Source organism: Xenopus tropicalis, chromosome 9 (assembly GCF_000004195.4).
Source record: "Xenopus tropicalis strain Nigerian chromosome 9, UCB_Xtro_10.0, whole genome shotgun sequence".
In the NCBI taxonomy this organism is placed as follows: Eukaryota; Metazoa; Chordata; class Amphibia; order Anura; family Pipidae; genus Xenopus; species Xenopus tropicalis.
The window spans coordinates 50,302,990-50,323,985 of NC_030685.2; the positions used below are offsets into that span (position 1 = coordinate 50,302,990).

At 40.6% G+C, this 20,996-nt stretch overlaps 1 protein-coding gene and 1 long non-coding RNA gene across 2 annotated transcripts; one reads left to right on the forward strand and one right to left on the reverse strand.

Annotated features, from left to right (window-relative positions):
* Positions 1-1,770: 1,770 nt before the first annotated feature.
* On the forward strand, positions 1,771-16,592 carry LOC105948355. The gene is made up of 6 exons (XM_018097625.2): positions 1,771-2,327; positions 7,698-7,768; positions 10,981-11,140; positions 13,895-13,999; positions 14,640-15,075; positions 16,013-16,592. Exons 1-6 carry the CDS (start codon positions 2,289-2,291, stop codon positions 16,114-16,116), a joined length of 915 nt encoding a protein of 304 aa, XP_017953114.1. The 5' UTR covers positions 1,771-2,288; the 3' UTR covers positions 16,117-16,592.
* A 96-nt stretch (positions 16,593-16,688) lies between these two features.
* LOC116407723 lies at positions 16,689-17,601 on the reverse strand. The gene is made up of 2 exons (XR_004220523.1): positions 17,425-17,601; positions 16,689-16,889 (listed from the first exon to the last, which is right to left on the reverse strand). It is a non-coding gene; the product is annotated as an uncharacterized LOC116407723 (long non-coding RNA).
* Between the last annotated feature and the right edge of the window lie 3,395 nt (positions 17,602-20,996).

The window sequence follows — 20,996 nt, forward strand, 5'->3', positions numbered from 1 at the left end:
TCTGGGCTGGTCCATTGTCTTTTATGGTAATGCTGCTCATTATTGCTACAACATATGTGTACATTATAACTCCTGATACTGTATCCTTTAACTGGCATAAAAGTAGTCAGTATTATCCTCAAGAATTTTATTCAAAGGATGGAATTGATTGCTGTTGGTAAGCACAGAGCTCCATAGCAACTTGCGGCCCTATATGATTCATATCTTGCGTGTCTGAATGATACTCACTTACCACCCCAAGCTCAGCCCTTATGAAAACATTGCTGCCAAATTCAGGATGCACTTAATGGTAAAGCTGCACATCTTTGTTAGGTGCTAACTGCAGGGCAGAGAACACCAAAACAAGTGCAAACACTTGGTGGTTTGCCCTTTGTACCTTGCCCAGCAGTGTTTTTAGGCTTTATTGTTAATACACTTATTGCTTACTTCATTCTTTTGTCATTGCTTAATTTGATATTTATTTTGATATTTATTTTGATTTTTTTGGTGTCTGAAAATAAACAGACATCAGATTAAACTCTTCATTTATTTTCATGGCAAATAAATGATATAATTCTAATAATGGCATTCTCACGGAATTCTCCTTTCATCTATTCAGAATCTCTTTTCTGGGGTATATTACTACCATGGATTTCTGTTATTGCCCTGGATTATAATGTTGGCTTAATCCATGTCAAGCTAGCCTACTACTTTTATTCTTGTAACCCTTTCTTGGCACACTCACTTAATTTGGCTGTTTTACTTGCTTAGTACAGGAGATTTTGCCCTCTTAGAATTATAAGATATAAGCAATATTTAACTTTATATAACTGTTGAAATAGAATGTAGAACAGCTTTAGGGATAACTGATAATCCTGTCCTGAGGAACTTGTGCAGTCTATCCACTCCTGGCACAGTCTCAGTCCCAACTTGGATCCGGATAGACCCCAACCCTTAAATCAGTTCAGTCCCTTCCCCAATAGCTCTTAAGTTCCCCCCAGGTAGCGCTACCTGCCCCAGAGTACCTTCCCCTTTGAAAAGGTGGCTGCTCCCACGTGGCAGGCAAACAAGCAATACCTGTTCTCACCAGGGGACACACAAGGAGATTCCACAGAGGACTTTGTAGTCACTGGCAGCCCTGCAGACTGTTTTCTTTTCAGTCACAACTCGCAACACAAGGTACTGGCTGCTCACTCTGTATCTCTCTTCCAACACTAAAAAAAACAACAGGGGCTCCCTTTATCAACTGCTGGGCCCACCCCTAGACTTTTGGCTCCAAACCTTGAGCACACTTCCTCCCAGAGGTGCACTGCTGCATCCAGCCAATCGGGTCCCTCCCCAGTTTGTAGCTAGGCTGGATGATATCACAGACTGAGAAACAGGGGACAGGGTTCTCTGATCCCCTACATTCTCAAGTGCAATTTTCCTATTTACAGTATATCTGTCCTGGTTCCTGCTGAACTGAAGACTCATCATCCGCTACCTTGTGGTCTACTGTCACCCTTTCTTATTTCTGATTGTCCTTGATCTGGAATCATCATGAACTTTCTTGTTGATCCTGTCAGTAGAGTGAAAAAGCCGAACTTAAACATAGAAGTCGGCTTTTCACTCTACTGCGCATGCGCCGGCCCACGGATTTCACCGGCAGCGCAAAGACGGATGGAGGAAGGCTCACTGCAGGTACCCCGGGCTGGTGCTGTTTTCTCCTAACAGGGGCACCAGCCCGGGGTACAAGGTAAGCGATTTAAGTCACTTGGGGGTGCCTAACATTTTGGCACCCCCAAGTGACTTAGCCATTCCTTCTCCTTTAATCATAGTCTAATCCTGAACTTGCACAGATATTTGTTTGTTCTTGGAGGACATGCTCTTAATTTATGGGGATAAATCTGCAGTTCTTCTTGGCCTCTTACCATCAGTAGAGCAGGGAGTAGGACCTGGGAAAGCCACATGCACCTGAGTCTCTGCTATACAGTATATACATATATCAGTGCTAAAAAATCCAAGATGGTGAGATGGTGAGTTCCTGTGCACAATTTTGACTTTTACAGAGATGCTGAACCTTTAGGCTAGAGCTTTAAGTTTAGTATATAAAATACTGAATTTCTTGCCATATTTGTTTTTACGTTAAATACTATATGAAATTTCAATATGTGTTGCTCTTTTACTTCAGGGTCACTAAAGGTCAATAGCATACTGAATACCACTGTCTACATCACACAATAGGAGAACCTCAAAACCAAGTTTTTTCTGAAGCTTGCAAGTCACTACTGGAAAGAGAAGAGGTACTTGGGGCACTTGTAGGATTTCAGATGGAAGGGACACCAAGTCAAGCGAATGTGCCTGTGCAGGTAAATCAAATTATTTACAGTTGCCCAACAACTAATTATGCAGCAGCATAACATTGCGCCGTGCCCCCCCCTGCACACACCTACTTGGCCCTCCCTACAACCGCCTACCTGCTCCTGTTCTCTCGCGCTGTGTAGGTAAGAAAGTGTCTTGGGAGGCAGACTTCTTACAGCTATAGAGAAAGCAGACCAAGTGATCTGGACGCTCACCACGCCCGTGGGGTCTGCTTACTCTATATTTATGCCACTGTCATTATGCTTTTTGTAGTCTTTTTGCTCTTTTTGTATTAATACATTATGTGAGTAACATAATACAATTTGCAACATTTACACAGCTCTGGTACCCTTAAACAACCAATTAGATACTTGCTTTCAAACAGGGACCAATCAATACCTGATGGTTGGTTGATATGTGTGCCAGTCATGGAACAAATATTAAACCCTCATATATAAATAAAAAGAGAGAGTCGATCTCCCATAGCATTATTATTATTATTAACATTTATTTATAAAGCGCCAACATATTCCGCAGCGCTGTACAATAAGTGGGTTTCATGAATTGGACATACAGAGTAACATATAAAGCAATCAATAACCGATACAAGAGGTGCCTGAGGGCCCTGCCCAAAAGAGCTTACAATCTACAAGGAGAAATGGTTGAGACAATCAATGATGGGCTTTTATTAATTAAAATTAATGCACTTTCAGTGATATGTAGTACATGCAACAAATCAACACAAAATTACTTATACATATTATTTTCATTCCCCTGATGAAGTCGATATTATGACAGCTTTGGGCTGCTGCGCCTGACTTTTGTGTTGATGTGCTGCATTTACTACATATTACTGTAAGTGCATTCATTTTAATCAATAGAAGCCCATCATTGATTTTATGCAATATGTGCATGCCCCTAATTTTATTTATTTATAGAGTTCTTCAAGCTTGACCAACTTTTTGAGGAGACTGCACTCTGCTACGAAAGCTACCTTTAATGATTGATATTTGTACTGTTCATTGACATCAGGATATACTGCTCTACAGACTGTGCCTGACTGCATGTTTTTTCTTGCTTGAACTATACATGTCTCATTAATGTGCTGTTAGTGTTCTCTACTCACAGCTAGCATGCGTTGGATCTGATTTTGTAACAGAACTTATTGATGTGAACAAACAGGAGGTAATTTATGAGAACTAATGAGAGTTTAGCAGTGAAAAAAAGCAATTTCCTCCGAGTTTTGAGAAAGGAAATTAAGACATTTTGCGTTTCAGCTCTTATACACTGGAACACAGGTGGCAAGAATCTATAAGTCTGGCAACGAATGTCAGAGTAACTACACTCTGTTATTCACATACTCATTATCACAATTTAATTTGAAAGACTTTGACCCAAGCCTTAAACACAATCTATAGGTAGTTTTGGCATCTTTTTATTTTAATGCATAAGTCTACCCAGCTACACAAGCATTTTAAGGAATAATTGTTGCAATATAAAACCTGTCTCTCTAAAAATGCATAATCATAAAATCTTAGAGCATATGCTGCTTTTTGTAAAAAAACAAACACCAAGGGGAAGATTTAATAAAACTCCATAATTTCAAATTCTTTTTTAATTTTTAAATTTGACTAAACTTGTTTTCCCGCATGTCTAATGTGTTACTAAAAAAAAGCCGCATGGAAAATGTGGTGCGAGAAAAGTCGTAAAATATGCAGATTTTTTTATTAGAGTTTTAAAAAATGAGGGTTAGTAAATGGGCCCCAACTTTTGTATTTTTTTCATTTTCATGAAAGGTGGTTTTTAGCACTAAGAGTAGTGTATTATTGTACAGGTATAGCATACCTCCCAACTGTCCCGCTTTACGCGGGACAGTCCCGATTTTGCTACCCCGTCCCGCTGTCCCGGATAGCCGCCGATCTGTCCCGCTTTTAAAGGTCTCCCGCATCACGTCACACGCATGTCTCCCCTTAGCGCCGCAGGTCTGCTCAGTTCAGTTCTAACATACAGGCCTTCACAGTGCAGAAGCTGCGGCGCTAACAGGTGCGTGTGACGTCACGAGAAGGAGAGCCCTGGGGCGCAGCCGGATGGTGGTAGGAGCAGGGGGATGCTGGGGAAGACACTGGAGGAAGGTAAGGGGCAGCTGGAGAATGTTGGGGAGGACGCTGGGGGGAGCTTGAGAATGTTGGGGAGGATGCTGGGGGGAGCTTGAGAATGTTGGGGAGGATGCTGGGGGGAGCTTGAGAATGTTGGGGAGGACGCTGGGGGGAGCTTGAGAATGTTGGGGAGGACGCTGGGGGGAGCTTGAGAATGTTGGGGAGGACGCTGGGGGGAGCTGGAGAATGTTGGGGAGGACGCTGGGGGAAGCTGGAGAATGTTAGGGAGGATGCTGGGGGGAGCTTGAGAATGTTGGGGAGAATGCTGGGGGAAGCTGGAGAATGTTGGGGAGGATGCTGGGGGGAGCTTGAGAATGTTGGGGAGGACGCTGGGGGAGCTGGAGAATGTTGGGGAGGACGCTTGGGGTAGCTGGAGAATGTTTGGGAGGACGCTGGGGGGAGCTGGAGGATGTTGGGGAGGATGCTGGGGGAAGCTGAAGGATGTTGGGGAGGACGCTGGGGGAAGCTGAAGGATGTTGGGGAGGACGCTGGGGGGAGGTGGAGGATGTTGGGGAGGACGCTGGGGGGAGCTTGAGAATGTTGGGGAGGACGCTGGGGGGAGCTTGAGAATGTTGGGGAGGACGCTGGGTGGAGCTTGAGAATGTTGGGGAGGACGCTGGGGGGAGCTTGAGAATGTTGGGGAGGACGCTGGGGGGAGCTGGAGAATGTTGGGGAGGACGCTGGGGGAAGCTGGAGAATGTTGGGGAGGACGCTGGGGGGAGCTGGAGGATGTTGGGGAGGACGCTGGGGGAAGCTGAAGGATGTTGGGGAGGACGCTGGGGGAAGCTGGAGGATGTTGGGGAGGACGCTGGGGGAAGCTGAAGGATGTTGGGGAGGACGCTGGGGGGAGCTGGAGGATGTTGGGGAGGTGCTGGAGAAAGCTGAAGGATGTTGGGGAGGATGCTGGGAGGAGCTGGAGGAAGGTAAGGGGCAGCTGGAGGATGTTGGGTGGATGCTGGGGGGAGCTGAAAGATGTTGGGGAGGATGCTGCAGTTGGGAGCGGCCCATAGTATGGGGACACTGGGGGAGGACCAGCAAGATTTTTATGCACTTTGTGTATGTTATGCTTTTCAGACGTGGTTTTGTAAAATGGGCCTGTTTGGATGGGGGGCGTGGCCAAAAAGTGGGTGTGGCCTAAAATAATTTGCTGCGCTACGCACGGCAGACATTTTTGTCCCTCCTTCTGCTTTTCAAATGTTGGGAGGTATGGTATAGGACCCATTATCCAGAATGCTCGGGACCAAGGGTATTCCGGATAAGGGCTCTTTCCATAATTTGGATCTCCATACCTTTAGTCTACTAAAGAATCAATAAAACATTAATTAAACCCTATGGGATTGTTTTGCATCCAATAAGGTTTATTTGTATCTTAGTTGGGATCAATTACAAGGTACCGTTTTATTACTACAGAGAAAAAGGGAATCAGTTTTAAAATTCTGAATTATTTGATTAAAATGGAGTCTATGGGAGACGGGCATTCCGTAATTCAGAGCTTTCTGGATAACGGGTTTCCGGATAAGGGATCCCATACCTGTAATTACATGAGAACAAAATTGTTATTATGCTGCATATCCTTGTCGCACTTTATAGATAAGGCAGTTAAGATGTTGCTGAGGCCTGGTGAGATTATAGGTTTAAATGAAAATGTGGGTTAGTGATCTTTTGAAGAACGTGATGAGAAGCAAGTTCATTACTTTTAGGGGTGCACTTGGTAATTAGAGAGGTGAGGTATGGGGGGTGGGTATTATTGAGTGCTATGTAAAAGAGTACATGAATCTTGAGGTAAATTCTGTATATGGCAGATTACTGCACATTTTGCTGGCACAGAGTAACAGCACTTGTTGAGTAGATGTAGAGGTTGCAGGGCAACAGAAGTGAAATGTGAGGAGATAAGCAGTTCATTTTTATCCATGTTGCATTTTAAACAATGAGAGGACGTGAATGTAGAGATTGCTATTACACAGTCTGCGATGTAAGCTAGAGGTGAGGACAGGTCTGGAGAAGAGGGGTAGATTTGAGTATTGTCAGAATATAAATAATACCAAAACTCAAATGAGCAGATCAGCTGACCCAGACTAGTAGTGTAGGCTGAGAATCAGAACAGCACTGCCTCTGGACCTGAAATACCCCAAATAGGTCAAAAGAGAGTAGTGGCCTTTGGATTTACCTCTGAGCAAATCTTTTGCAACTTTTGCAAGGACTGTTTCTGGAAAGTTAGGAGAAAAGGATATTGTAGGGGAACTAATAGGGAGTTAAATGACTGTGTGACAGTTCACTGCAAGCATGCTACCAGTAATTTTGCATAGAAAGAAAGGAGGGATATTGGCCAATTTTTTGAGAGAATTTTAGGATAGGTTTGATGGTTTTATAAATTGTGGTAATATGCCAATACAAACAGTACATTAAACAGTAGAGCAAAGTTGCAGCACATACGTATGAAAGAGGAGGAATGAGATAAAATGGCATAGGCTCAAGAGAGCAGGTAGCAAGATGGTGTGAGAGTGTCCAAAGTTAGTGCGGAGAAGGATGCAAGGGAAGGCTATGCCAGGGTAATGTCCCTTGGGTTCAGCATAATCACCTTTGCGATTTTTTTACATTTTGTCTAGAAAATAACTAGCAGTTCTCTGAAGGCAGCAGGTGGGTGGGTGGATGGATGGATGTAGAAGGTAGTTGAATGAGTAGAACATGCATTTGGGATATGAGATAAAAAGTAGGGTTGGCTGCAGGGGACATTTGTATTTGTGGAAGTCATTGTTAGTCTGTAGGACTGCATTTGTATTTACTTGTGTGTTTTGTGTGTCTGGGTTGTCTATAAGAATTCAGTTTCATATATGTATGACCCCTCGTGTCTTCCAGCTGGACAATGACATGATCAATTTGTAAAAGAAGCTATAAAACTATAAAAGAAGTATAAGCTGTCAGTAGAGAGGAAGCACTTGATTTCCATTATTCTTTCTAAATGATGTGCTTCCTAGTACCTGTGTCACATTGTCTGGGGTGTCTATAATTGTGTCTTTTTTTAGATCTCAAATTACATTTTAAATTATAGATGAAATAACAAAGTTCTGTGATCTTAATAGCGAACAAGGAATTGCGTAAACCTTTTTTTGTTCATTTGTGTTACTGAGGGCATTCAGCATTTCCATGCATGAAACCCATCCAGTGTTTTAAATACATTCAATATATATATATATAAATAATTTTTGTCTGCTTTTCATTTAGACCCTACAGTTTATCAAAGCAGAGCTCTTGCGAACACAGAAGTCTATTACAGAACTCCAGAGTGAAAGACGGTACGGCCAGGTATTTTATTTGTTTCAGCTTTAGGCTGAAAATGTTTAAAATGGATGCCTTTGACAGGTAAACAATAGCCCCAAAATGTCTGGAAAGGGACAAGATGTCATCTACTTACCAAGGACTTAATATTTTGATTACTCACATATGAGTAAAGGTGGTTGTACAGCACATTATCTGTCCTGTTAAAGATGGAAAAATCATATAATTTAACTCTCAGACTATGAACCAACTGATCATACACACAAAGGCAAAACGATTTATGGGACTTGACTTCCCATAAACAGATGCAGCCATCAATTTTTCAAATGTTTTCTCACCATATACAGAAACCATCTCAAGAGTGTGCCTACAATGTATATCAGTTGGGCATGCCTGTTGTGTGGCAGGTTAGAGCTGGGCGGTATGACCAAAAATTTATATCACGGTATTTTTCAAAATTATATCGGTATCACGGTATTTGACGGTATATAAATAAAAAATAAATAAAAAATAAATAATAAATATTGGTGGCCCCCCACCCCCCCACCAACAACCCCAGCCCCCCCAACAACCCCAACCCCCCAACCCCAGCCACAACCCCCCCAGCCCCCCCAACCCCAGCCACAACCCCCCCATCCAGCCCCCCCAAACCCAGCCACAACCCCCCCAGCCCCGCCAACCCCCCCAACCCCAGCCCCCCCAACCCCAACCCCCCCAGCCCCAACCCCCCCAACCCCAGCCACAACCCCCCAGCAGAACTTACCCAACTTGTGGTTCCTCCAGCTCCAGCGATGCGTCCTAGCGACGTCGCGTGCGCGCTGACGTCACATGCGCGCCGACGTCACGTACGCACGGGCGCAACCCGGATGTGATTGGAGAAAAACAGCAGGAGGCGCGCATACCGGTATAGCGGTATGTTTAAAACTCATACCGTTTTTTTTTTAAAAAAACGGTATACCGGTTAAACCGGTATACCGCCCAGCACTATGGCAGGTATTGAAAGATTTCAAAGAGGCTGTTCACTGATTAAATTTTTGTGTGTGGGGTTTACATGTTCTTTTTGTTTTCACAAAAAGTCCTGCCTCTAGATGGCGCTGGAGTACAATTTGTTTAGTACATTGTCTGACATGATTTCTTGTGATGGACAAAGGCTGTACATAGACCCAGGTTTGTTTAAAGACCAAAAGGCCCAGTCCTGGGGTGGCAAGTTATTAAATTAGATATTTTAGGGCTGATTCACTAAAGTGCGTAAAAACGAGCGCTATTTATAGCATGCTTTAAAAATTTTATTGCGTCTAATTTTTCGCGTCTTAACGCACAATTCACTAAAAGGATACTTGCGTTAATTTAGACGCGATGCTGTTTGCGTTATTTAAGTCATGAAGACTATTTTCGTGTGTTATTTGACGCAACGCGTGCTAATTAACACAGCATGCTACTTGTCGCGCACGCCAATTAACGCTACTTTTCACATGCACGCCATATTAGCCATGCACAGCATTACGTTCGGAAAACTACTTTTTTTTAAAATGACCATTTCCCTGCAAACTGGAGGCTACATCACTCTAGGGCCAACACATACTTGAATAAATCACACTGCAAAGTCCATATTGTGTTGCCAAAAGCTCATGTACTTTTCTATAATTACCGCCTGCCCCAAGTAGGTGTTAATTTTCGCACAGACTAATGCGATATTTAGCGCGTCTAAGTGTTTGTGAATCATTCGTTAGTATTATTTCTGCGCGCTAATTAATGCAATGCGGTAAAATTAACACATGCGGTTGCGCGCTATTTAACGCACGCGATATGCGACTTAACGCATGCAATAATACTTTAGCGAAACGCGAGTTTTTTGCGCGTCAATTTTTCCACAAAAAAACGTTATCGCACTTTAGTGAATCAACCCTTTTGTGTTATATATATATCTTTCTTTGAAAGGCGATGAAAAAAAATTCATGGTAATCATGCTTTCCATTGTGAAATGCATTGCCATCATTACGTTTTGTTTTTGAATTTAATATTATCCATTTCTGCAGATCCTCTGCAAAAAGCCTTACATTTTTGCATCTCCATATTTTGTTGAGGCATCTCCTGATCATCCAAGGATATAGTGAGGGATAGGGGAAGTAAAAGCTGTGAGGGGTTGTGGTAGTGGGTGCACTTATATGTTTCGTGGGCCCCAGGTACCTCAGTCTGACAACGGACATAACGGGACAAACTTGGTAAACAAGGTGGGCTGCATCTGTACATTAAATGCAATTAGCATTTTTAACAGCTTTCAACATGTCTGACCTTTGTTCATTGACACACAGACATGTAATACTCCAAATGATGAATAACTATGTAATACAGGTATGGGAGCTGTTATCCAGAATGCTCAGGACCTGGGGTTTTCCGGATAAGAGATCTTTCTGTAATTTGGATCTCCATAACCTAAGTCTGCTAAAAATCATTTAAATGTTGAATAAACCCAATTGGCTTGTTTTGCCTTCAATAATGATTAATTATATCCTATTTGAGATCAAGTACAAGGTACTGTTTTATAATTACAGAGAAAAAGGAAATCATTTTTAATACTTAGAATTATTTGCTTATAATGGAGTCTTTGGGAGTTGGCCTTTCTGTAATTCTGAACTTTCTGGATAATGGGTTTCCAGATAGGGGATCTCATACCTGTATATGTATAATATCTGAGAATCCCCTTGACATAGGACTGTGTTCCGAAACGTTGGGGTTTTCTCAATCCACACGTGTCTGCTTTTTCTGCATATTACATTTTGTCCAACTGGTGGTATGTATATAATGCATTGTAATTGTTTTTACTGTTTTGTGAATATTTTCCATATAAAGAGCATTATATGTTAAACATACCATTTGCTGCCTTTTTGTGGTTAGTAAGTGTGCATTGAGTAACTAATTGATATGTATAATATCTATTCAGCAAATACAAAAACTCATGCAGAACAACAAAATCTGTCTGTGCATGGTCCCTTTAGTTATAAACAGTTAGCTTTTCCATCTCCAGGGCCATCTTGTTATTTGATACAATTGGTTAGAAAGATATGTATAAGATGGAATTAATAATATTCTATTGCAATAGTAGTGTTTTGTTGCTAACTGCATTCCCTCTTCTTAGAGCAATGCCTGCAAACATACACTTCTTATTGGTGTGGAAAGATTAATTGGTTCAATTGTGGTAAAGCAAGTAATGCTCCCTTTTATATTACAGTTTATTAAGAAAGCAACTGGGCAAATGGACTGGTGCTGTCCAAGTTCTTCAAGAGTCTCAAGAAGATGTTCATTGCAGATTAGTGGCTAAAATTGAAGCACTTACTAAGAGCAGTGAGTGTTTGAGAACAGAGCTGCACCAACTAAGGCAAAATGTACAGGTAAAAAAAGAAAGAAAGAAAGCCTTACCTTGTATCTGTTACCCATCATTGTTTTCAGCAAATTTGATACCTAAATGCTCTCTTAACTTTGTACATAGTATAACATGTTAAAAGACCATGTTAAAAGATTTTCCAGAATTTGACTATTTAGAAAGTAGGCCATTTTAAGGCACTAACTGATCCAGGGTAAAGATAGACCCATCCTAATAAGTGGCGATCCCAGGGCTGCTGGCACCTGAGGCAGACCAGATGCCACCTCTCTCTTCCACTCTGCACTTACAATTATAGCCTTGGAGCGGGTTCAGAGGGGGCTGCACTTTTGCACTCTCTGTACTAGCAGAGCCAAATTTTTGTCTTAAAAAGTGAAGATTCGGCTCTTAAAGTTACCAGAGGTGGATTTTTGCCACCCCTGGTAACTAGCCGATCCCTGCCACCTGAAGTAAAGGTCCTCACCATTCCTCATGGCAGGAGCTGCCCTGATAATACTTCTCAAAAAGTCAGCTTATATACACTACTTAAAGGAAAAGGAAAGGTAAAAACTAAGTAAGCTTTATCAGAAAGATCTATGTAAATACAGTCATAAGCATTCACGGAAAAGCTGCACTGAGTCCTCTATCAAAAGTAACACAGTATTTCTTGTCTCCTTTTTTGTTAACATGTTCTTTGAGTATCTGATTTCCTCGCTCAGAAAAATCCTTCATTCCTAGGGCCAGGGTCTGCGCAGTTCACACTTCTCTCCCATCTCCTTCTCCCCCCTCCCACAAGAATGCTTCCCCCTTCCTTAGGAATGTGTAATCTAAGCTATAATTGCTACAGCAGGAATATAGGGCTCCATATGTGGTGTTGGTTCAACTCTATTTTGGAGTATTTAGTGCTTAAACTGAGACAGCCTGATCTTTAAATAAATTATATATTTATTTACAAACTAAATAAAAAGTATAAAATAAAAAGGGAAACTAACTAAGATGGAAGAAGGAAAGAGGAAAAGGTGCAATGGAAGGGAAAGGGCCTAACAAAGTATTTACAAAGCTCAGGATGTCTGTTGTCCAGGCTTTCACTTTCACAGTTGCCATGTGATGGAAAGGCATGATATCTGTTCAGAGTCGAACTGGGGACAGGGTCGGACCCCAAAGGGACCCCCACCCCCTCCCCCAAGCACGCATGTGTTAGTCTTACCCCCTTACGCATATGTTAGTTTTACCCCCATAGAGGGGCATCTGCAGGCTGGAGGAGCACCGGCAGGGAAAGGGTCTGGGCTGGTGGGGCCCACCAGGGTTTTTCTCGGTGCCCTGCCAGCCCAATCTGACCCTGTATCTGTTAACCCACTGTGTGCATGTGGGAACAGTATGGAATATCCAAAATGCAGTATTATACGTGAGCTTCCATGAGGTGAAAGTTTTGTGCATTCGGCTGATGCCACACCAGGCGTAGGGCTGATTTTTTCGGCAAGCGGAAAAACGCTTGCCGAAAATTCAGCCCTACGCCTGCTACTTGTGCCTGCACCCGAATGAATAGGATACGCTCGGGTGCAGGCACATGTAGCCGATATACGCATGAAAACGCGAGACTTTGCATTCTTTCGCGTTTTCGTGCGTATATCGGCTACATGTGCCTGCACCCGAGCGTATCCTATTCATTCGGGTGCAGGCACAAGTAGCAGGCGCAGGGCTGAATTTTCAGCAAGCGTTTTTCCGCTTGCCGAAAAAATCAGCCCTACGCCTGGTGTAGCATCAGCCTTCCACGACACAGAAAAGCAGCTGTTAACTGATTAAAGTCTCCTTTATGGGGAAAGGCAGGGAAACCCTCAGCTGAAATAGAATGTGTCCAATATATCTACATTCAACTTTTCAATGCACTCCCATAGGTACAGTCCCCATAGTGGAGACATGGGTGATATAATACCTTCATATTCATGTGGCGGAACACACAAAAAAATACGCCTCATGAGATCACAGTTCCAAATGACCATGGCAAGAGCCCCTCTGCATGTATTCCCCTTGGTAAAGGTTTGTGCAGAAACATTGGTGTGCTTAAAGTATCAACCTGTTTAAAGCATCCATTTATATCTTTCTGCTTTTTTTATTTGTTGTTCTATGCCTATATTGGTGGATTGATGTATACTTAGTACCTGCTTTTAGTGTCCTCTGTTCAGTATTATTTTATTATTATTTTAAGAGCCCTATGCATTATGCTTACTAAATGGGTTTCTGTGCAGCCGTGAAGAAATGCCTTTAAACTAAATACTTTTGAGCATGAAGACTGTATGTATCCAGAGGGCTGAGGTGGTACTCCTACTTTCTTTGTGCCTCAAACACAGGGACAAATTTGCCTTCTTAATCACAGGTCCTCCATATATGTAAATTACTGCAGTTACTGAAAAAAAGCCAGCACATGAAGCTAGAGTGTACTGTTTCTGCAGGGACATCAACAAAATATATGTATAAATGTAGTTATGCACTGAAGTAAGGTCTGTGCACAAAATATGCTAATATTAGAATTTAATTAAAAAATAAATGAAAGATAAAAACTATAAATTGCCCCATAAGTTAGAGTCCTGTACTGGGTCAGGTACCTGCAGGTTTCCAGCAAAAAAAAAAAGCGGGTGCCCCTGCCGCTAGTGGGTAGAATTTTCAGATGTGGGTCTGCAGGTCACAGGTCTTCTCTATATGCCTTATCTTAAATTAAATGATCTATGTCCTTTAATCATTTTTTCTACCCCTGACCACTTCTGATGATGTCACTTCTGGTTTGCAGCAACAGCACTTCCCGTTTAATGGTGGTCAGCGGGTCGAGGATCAGTTTGTCAATAAAGGAGTACCTGTTAAACCAGTTTTCTTGGGAGATGGTCAGTTGGGGAAGGTGACTGTTTTCTTTGTTTTAGTGACACCAGCTGTCTTTCTTTTATCTGACATAGTAATTCTTCCTAAAGCTTGCTTGGATACATTTTGGAGTCCTTTAGCCAATATTATTTCTGTCATGACACATAGCACATATATATATATATATAATTATCTGGTGGATTAATTCAGTGTTTAGCTAGTTAATGCATTGTATAATCCTGGACCTAGTGCAAACTTTGCAGTTTATTGGGACTGCTGGAGGACTTGGGGTTATCGTCACATTAACGGCTCTATTATTTGCAATTGTTATTCTATGTTAAAAAAGCCATTCTGTTAAATTGGAATGTCATTAGATTATAAAATAAAATATCATAACTATGAATGCCAGGTGTATTCTGAACAGTTTGATGTTTAATATTAATTAAATTAAATCATGTTGTATATAGAGACCCCAGATTCAAACCACATTCCATTGTTACTTTAGCTACTGCAACGTTGACACAATTAGGTCACACATACTTTATGTCAGGGATGTTCTGAACAGTTTGATGCTCAGTATGCAAAGGGTTACACAACAATGTGTCATATAAAGACCCCAAAATTTGCCTTGTAAATGTATATTTTGTGTATGTGTAAAATGTATATTTTTTCTTTCGTAGATAATACATCAGCCCTTTAAGTTAAAAGAGGAATTCATTAAAATGCCACCTGTCTGTGATTCCATTATTTTGGATGAAAGAAACGTATTGCAAGAGAGTAATTTAATTAAGGGGTTTCCAAGTTTCCAATGTTCACAATTTGTGAGTGAAAAAGATTCTTTGAGGACACAAAATGGAGAAACACTGGCACATATGAGACACTTATGTGAGTCCATAAAAGCTGTTTCAAGACATAAAACACAAGTGGGAAATGGAAATCATATTTTCAAAAATGAGAGCTTAATACCAGTGAAAGGCAATGTTGCACCAAGAGAAGATGTAGACAATTCTCCTTTAATAAACCATATTAAAATGTCCCCTATGATGAAAGAAGAAGATGAACTTCAGGCTTTGGTTGATAAACTAAAGGATGCATTATCTCTCCATATTAACCCAGGTAATGTACTTTATACTATTCTCTATAGCAGTGGTTCTCAACCTTCCTAATGCTGCAACCCTTTAATATAGTTCCTCATGTTGTGGTGACCCCCAACCATAAAATGATTCCTAAGACCATCTAAAATATGTGTTTTCTGATGGTCTTATGCGACCCCTGTGAAAGGGTTGTTCGACCCCCAAAGGGGTCCCGACCCACAGGTTGAGAACCACTTCTCTATAGCAAGTGATAGCCCAGAATAGTCCAATCACTTATTAAATGTGCCCTACTTGTAGCTCCTATTGATTAGGCAGCATGTACAGTACTCTGTCTGCATATAGCAAAATCACATGTAAATTCAAACTCTTCCCATGTGACACTATTGTTGCCACCTGTACTAGCCAGTGCTTGAATTGGAGTGAAAAAAGTGAAGGGATGCTATGTACACAGTTATAAGCCACAGTAGAAAATGGATAATGTCATTAACCCCAGAAATGCCAATAATCACCTTGCATAATCATCAGTATTAAACTGCAGTAAATGTATAGCTACAATAACCCTAGACGTTGTACGACATTGATGAAAACAGTTAATTAAGATTATTCTCATCTAGCTTTTCCATCCCCTTTCTTCTTCTCCAGAACAGGGCAATGATGTGTGTCTAAAGTTTGTCTAATGTCACTTGGCTAATATACTTTAACATTTTGTTTTTAACTTTTAAAAGATAAAAGCATTTGGTTGAAATAGGGAGGGAGGATCACATTGATTTCAAATGGGTTTGAATCAGGAAAGAGTAAATAGTGCAATAGAATCCTTAGGACACAGCACACTGATGTTAGCAGAGCAGAGACCAGACGTTGGATGAGTGAGGGAAGATCATTTTACAATGATCATATCTTTTATATTGCTCATAGGTGTTTGAACTTTCTGTCTTAAAAATGTTGTTCTTTTCTTATAGGACATCTTCCTGGGCCAAAAGAAGAGCTGTTACACACAGCAGGGCAGGTGTGTAATTCATATTCTATACTCCTTAAGAAAGTGATTGAAGCAACCTCAGAATAAGGATGTTGACAAAAAAAAACACACACCCAGATCATATGAAATGATGTCATAGAGGGAAAAAGTGACCTATTGTTGTAACACACAGTTTTTGCCTATCTGACACATGGCAGACTATCTGGGATGGTTAATGTGTAATAAAATCAAGAACTAAGCAGCCAATTAGAGGCCCTCGGTGAAAGATAATGTTTATATAAATAATTCAAAATCAATATTTTCTTTATGTAATTGTATTGCAGTTTTATTTTTATCCTAAAACTAATACTAAGTGCCTCCGTTTTTACGGTAACAGGAGGGGGAATATATGTATACAAGCCTCAGTACAATCCCCAGGCTATCTTTCAAAGCTAAATGCAAATGAAGTGATAACAAGCTCACCCCGTAAATTATGTGGTCCGGGTGTGTAAACCCCGGACCCTCCACCTCCAACACACGATTTTTAAAACAGTCCTGGCAAAGTTATTGGGAAATGCGCTCACCAAAGACAAGTGGTGGTCCAGGTGCAGCACCCTGAACCCGTAGCTTGAGGTATTAAGCGAACATCAGTTTGAAGAGAAATGGCACACACTCCTTGGTACACTAAAAACTTGTCTTTATTGTAGAGATCTTTAAAACAAAAAGGTCCTGACGCGTTTCGTATACAAAAGATACATAGTCATAAGCACAAGCCATTTTGAGCAGGTCTTGCAAGGTGCAATCATCCTGTAGTGCTTTACGTCTTATTTTGGAAGAAGTGCATGATACAATAACTTGTGTTGTAATTTTTTCATCCACATCTGTAAAAGAGCAGCTTTGAGCTAATTCTCTTAATCGTGTGACAAATGCATCCATAGTCTCTTGGGGTAGTTGTTTAGCAATTCTGAATTTGTATATTTCATATCTAACATTTGTTTTAGGGCTGAAGTAGTCAGAGAGAGCTTTGGAGCATTTAGTGTAATTGTCAGTGCTGTCAGTAGGCAGGGTACAGTAAATATCATATACTGCAGATCCAGCATAATGAAGTAACAGGGCTTTCTTTCTTTTGTCCTCATTAACCATTTTTTCCAGTTTTGTGCTAGATTATTTGCATCAGACATGTCAAAGCTGGGAATGTGTGCAGCTGCTGTGCCATTTTGTGTTCACTTTCAGTTTCAGTAGGGAAAGGTAAAAGTTGCTTATATTTTGATGTAGCTGATATACAAAATGCTGAATATTGCTGAATTATATGCAGCAATGATGATATTTTGTGGCTGATGTGACTTTGGACAGGAGCTCTTGGTAACTTAGTTCCTTATATAAAGGCCTAGTTGTATTTTATATCAGAGTACTCACTTTGCAGGGTTTAATTTCCTTTTCCTCGTCGCCAGTTATGTCTGAATCTCTCTGTGTATGCTTAAAATAAGGAGAACACGTTCAGCCTGCAGTGGAGATCCAACTTTATTCACTGTACAGTTCAATTTCCTTTCTCTGCTCCTTCCTCATTCTGTACCTCTCACTTCCTGGTTACTGCCCACCTTCCCAGCCTGCCTCTCTACCTTAAAGGTACACTGTAACTTAAACATGCAAACATTACAGGCAGGTTTGATTTTCCTGTCGGATCAGGGACTGCATCAGCTCATTAATGTGGTCCTTGGTCCGACAGCCCATATAGCTGCCCCTTTAATTAGATCGTCTGGCCAATTTTAGGTCAGATGTTGGTTGGATAGACTTGTCAGGGTTGCCCATACATGGGCAGCTAAGCTGCTGAATTGGTCTGAAGGACACGAATCGGCAGGTGAAATCTGCCATGTACGGTCACCTAGCTTCATAAATCGTTAGTGGTGGCAAAATAAAGTTATGGTTATCCAAATTACAGAAAAAACCCTTAGTAGCCTGATATCGCCCACCTAGCAAGTGGGATCTTAACATGTACAATCACCTTTAGTCAGAATCTAGTCCAATGTACTGTTTTATTATTACAGAGAAAAAGGAAATGATTTTTAAAAAATAAATGATTTGTGTAAGCGGCCTTCCCATAATTCAGAACTTGTAGGGGTTTGCAGGGGTTTGCAGATAATGCCTGCAACACTTCTCATAAAGTGATTGCTGAAGGTTGAGCTTTGTATTGTTCTTTGTAAGCCAAAGTAATAGCTTGAAATATATTAGAAGGCACCTCATGACCACTAGGTTGTATGTTACTACCTTGTAAGGAAGACAATTGGCTTATTAAGATAAAACTCAGATATTGCCTTTGGCATAAATAACTGAAGGTAAAGCAGTTGTTCAGGTAAGTTTGGAACAAAGATCTGCAGGAAAAGACATTTAGCATAAACATTAGTAGGCACCTCTTGGGTCATGGGGAGCTTTTAAAGTCCTTAGTTGGTAGCCATCTAAATCATATAGCTGTGCTTCCAGCTGGTAATATGCAAATACATCAGAGCACCATTTATTCTGTAGGGGGTAAAAGAGGCCAAGACACCAGTGATTCAAATATGAATATACAGTATTTGCAACTCCAGGATGACATAGAGATATAAAAAAATATATGTAATCTGACTGTCCAAATACAAGGACAAAGGCTAGGCAAGGTATTTATAAAACTGGCATTACTTTAAAGGGCAACGAAACACATTGGGGCCGAATTACTAAAGGTCGATAATGCTTATTGCATGCTTTTTTGCGTTAAAAAGCATGAGATAAATAAGTACTGATTCATCAAAGTCATTTCGCATGCATTAATCCGCATATCGCATCCGCAAAAAAACGCATCAATAACTGCAAAGCATTATTTCGCATTGCGTTAATTTGCGAATAGAAATAGTACTAACGCATGATTCACAAACACATATGAAGCCTTAAACGTGCAAAATATCGCTTTAATCTGTGCAAATATTAACACCTACTTGGGGCAGGCGGTACTTAAAGAATATTGTGGTTTGTGAGCGTTTGGCAACACAACATGGGGTTTGCAGTCAGATTTTTTCAAGTATGTGATCATCCTAGAGTGATGCATCCTCCAGTTTTCAGGGAAATGGGAATTTTCAGAACAGTAGTTTTCAGAAAGTAATGGTTATGTGCGGAATATTGTGCTAATATCGGACGCGGCGAGATATATCGCGCAACGAGAAATAACGCACGCGGCGGAAAATAACACAAGAAAATCAATCATCGCAAGTTAAATAACGCAAAGAACATCGCTTCTTAATTATGACAAGTGTCATTTTAGTGAATCGTGCGTTAAGTCGCAAAAAATAAGAAGTGACAACATTTTTAACACATGCTATAAATAGCGCTCGTTTTATCGACCTTTAGTGAATCGGCCCCATTATTTGATATACTGTCAAGAGTTCCCAGGACATGCTAATCTGCAATCCAATCATACATTTCTCTGCTTTTTGAGTGATAAATCTGTTTTCAAGAAGAGAATCCAGGACTGTGCATCTTCCTCACCATGACATTGTACAATAACTTATGTGCCAAATTTTATTTAGCCAATCGGTTTTTGTGTTTTTCATTTATTTTTGCAAATACATTTTTATTGTTTTAACATGTTAAAGCTTTATAAGTATACAAGTAGCATATATATATAAAAGTAGGCACAAAAATGCACAAGTTCTTACTTACAGCGTTGTAATGACATGTAATTTCTCGTGCCTTTAACTATATGTTTCCTAAATAAACTAATTTAACAAAACAAAGTGCCTGATGTCTTTGTTCTGGAATAACCAAACAGGAAGAAAAAAAAAAGATTTACTCAAAATCTTAATGGAAACCATCTACAAGTATAAAAGGTAGTTTAATATTTGAATGATAGCCTCTTTCTGACACTTAAAAAAAGTTATTTCGAGAGGAGGAATAAGTCAAGTCCAGATATGATAGCTCTAGGCTCCCAAATTTTACGAAATTTACCATGAGTGCTGGATAATGTAGATATTTGCTAAATACTGATAGGGATGTATAAAGAGCCTTAATCATATTTTAAATTACTTGGCCAAAGTTCCATTAATATATAAATTAGATAGTCCCATATACTGTAGCAAAAACCTAATGTATATCAAGGCTTAATAATGTATATCAATGGCAATATTTTTATTTTTACCTACACCAACTTTTTTCCCACACCCGTTTCACCAAAACATAAACCCAGACGTGCCAGAATAAATACTACAGAAGATGGATACTCTGCAAATTTGCTTAGAGATGCCAATATAATTAATCATGTAAATTAAAAATGTTATCCCCAGCTGTGCCATTGTAATGACTGTGGAAATGGCCAATCAACAAAAAATGGCCAGAGACAATCTGCAGTTGGTCTTCATTTATTTTTTTATTTATTTAGGTTTCTGCTTTGCATTCCTACAGTTTGGTTTTTAACAGCAATCCAGTTGCTAGGGTCTTATTTACCCTAGCAACCAGGCAGTAGATTGAATGAGAGTCTGGGGTTGGCTGCATATTATGGTACACTGGCTCCTGGGCAGGTTAAGGGACAAAGAGTCCCACAATGAAAACAAGCTGCAGGGCCTTTTTAAGGCCTGGTGGGCCCTGGGCCAAAATCCAAAGAGTGGGACCCTATTATTCTGCTGCATGCAGCATGGCAATATTTTTATTTTTAACTACACAAACTTTTTGCTCACACCCGTTTCACCAAAACATAAACCCAGACGTGCCAGAATAATTACTACAGAAGATGGATACTCTGCAAATTTACTTAGAGATGCCAATATAATTAATAATGTAAGTTAAAAATGTTATCCCCAGCTGTGCCATTGTAATGACTGTGGAAAAGGCCAATCGACAAAAAATGGCCAATGAGACAATCTGCAGTTGATCTTCATCTTAAACACCCAGACTGACCTCTGTAACATGGACAACCATGGCAGTCACTATCCTCAGCCAGACACTACAGTCCCAGGGCAGAGCAGAAC

What these genes read in the sequence shown, in the direction of transcription:
- LOC105948355 (XM_018097625.2), top strand. Translation starts at nt 2,289, where the DNA reads ATGGAAGGGACACCAAGTCAAGCGAATGTGCCTGTGCAG. An exon ending in AAGCGAATGTGCCTGTGCAG is followed by an intron (nt 2,328 to 7,697) that starts GTAAATCAAATT and finishes CTTTTCATTTAG; the next exon opens with ACCCTACAGTTTATCAAAGC. An exon ending in GAACTCCAGAGTGAAAGACG is followed by an intron (nt 7,769 to 10,980) that starts GTACGGCCAGGT and finishes TTTATATTACAG; the next exon opens with TTTATTAAGAAAGCAACTGG.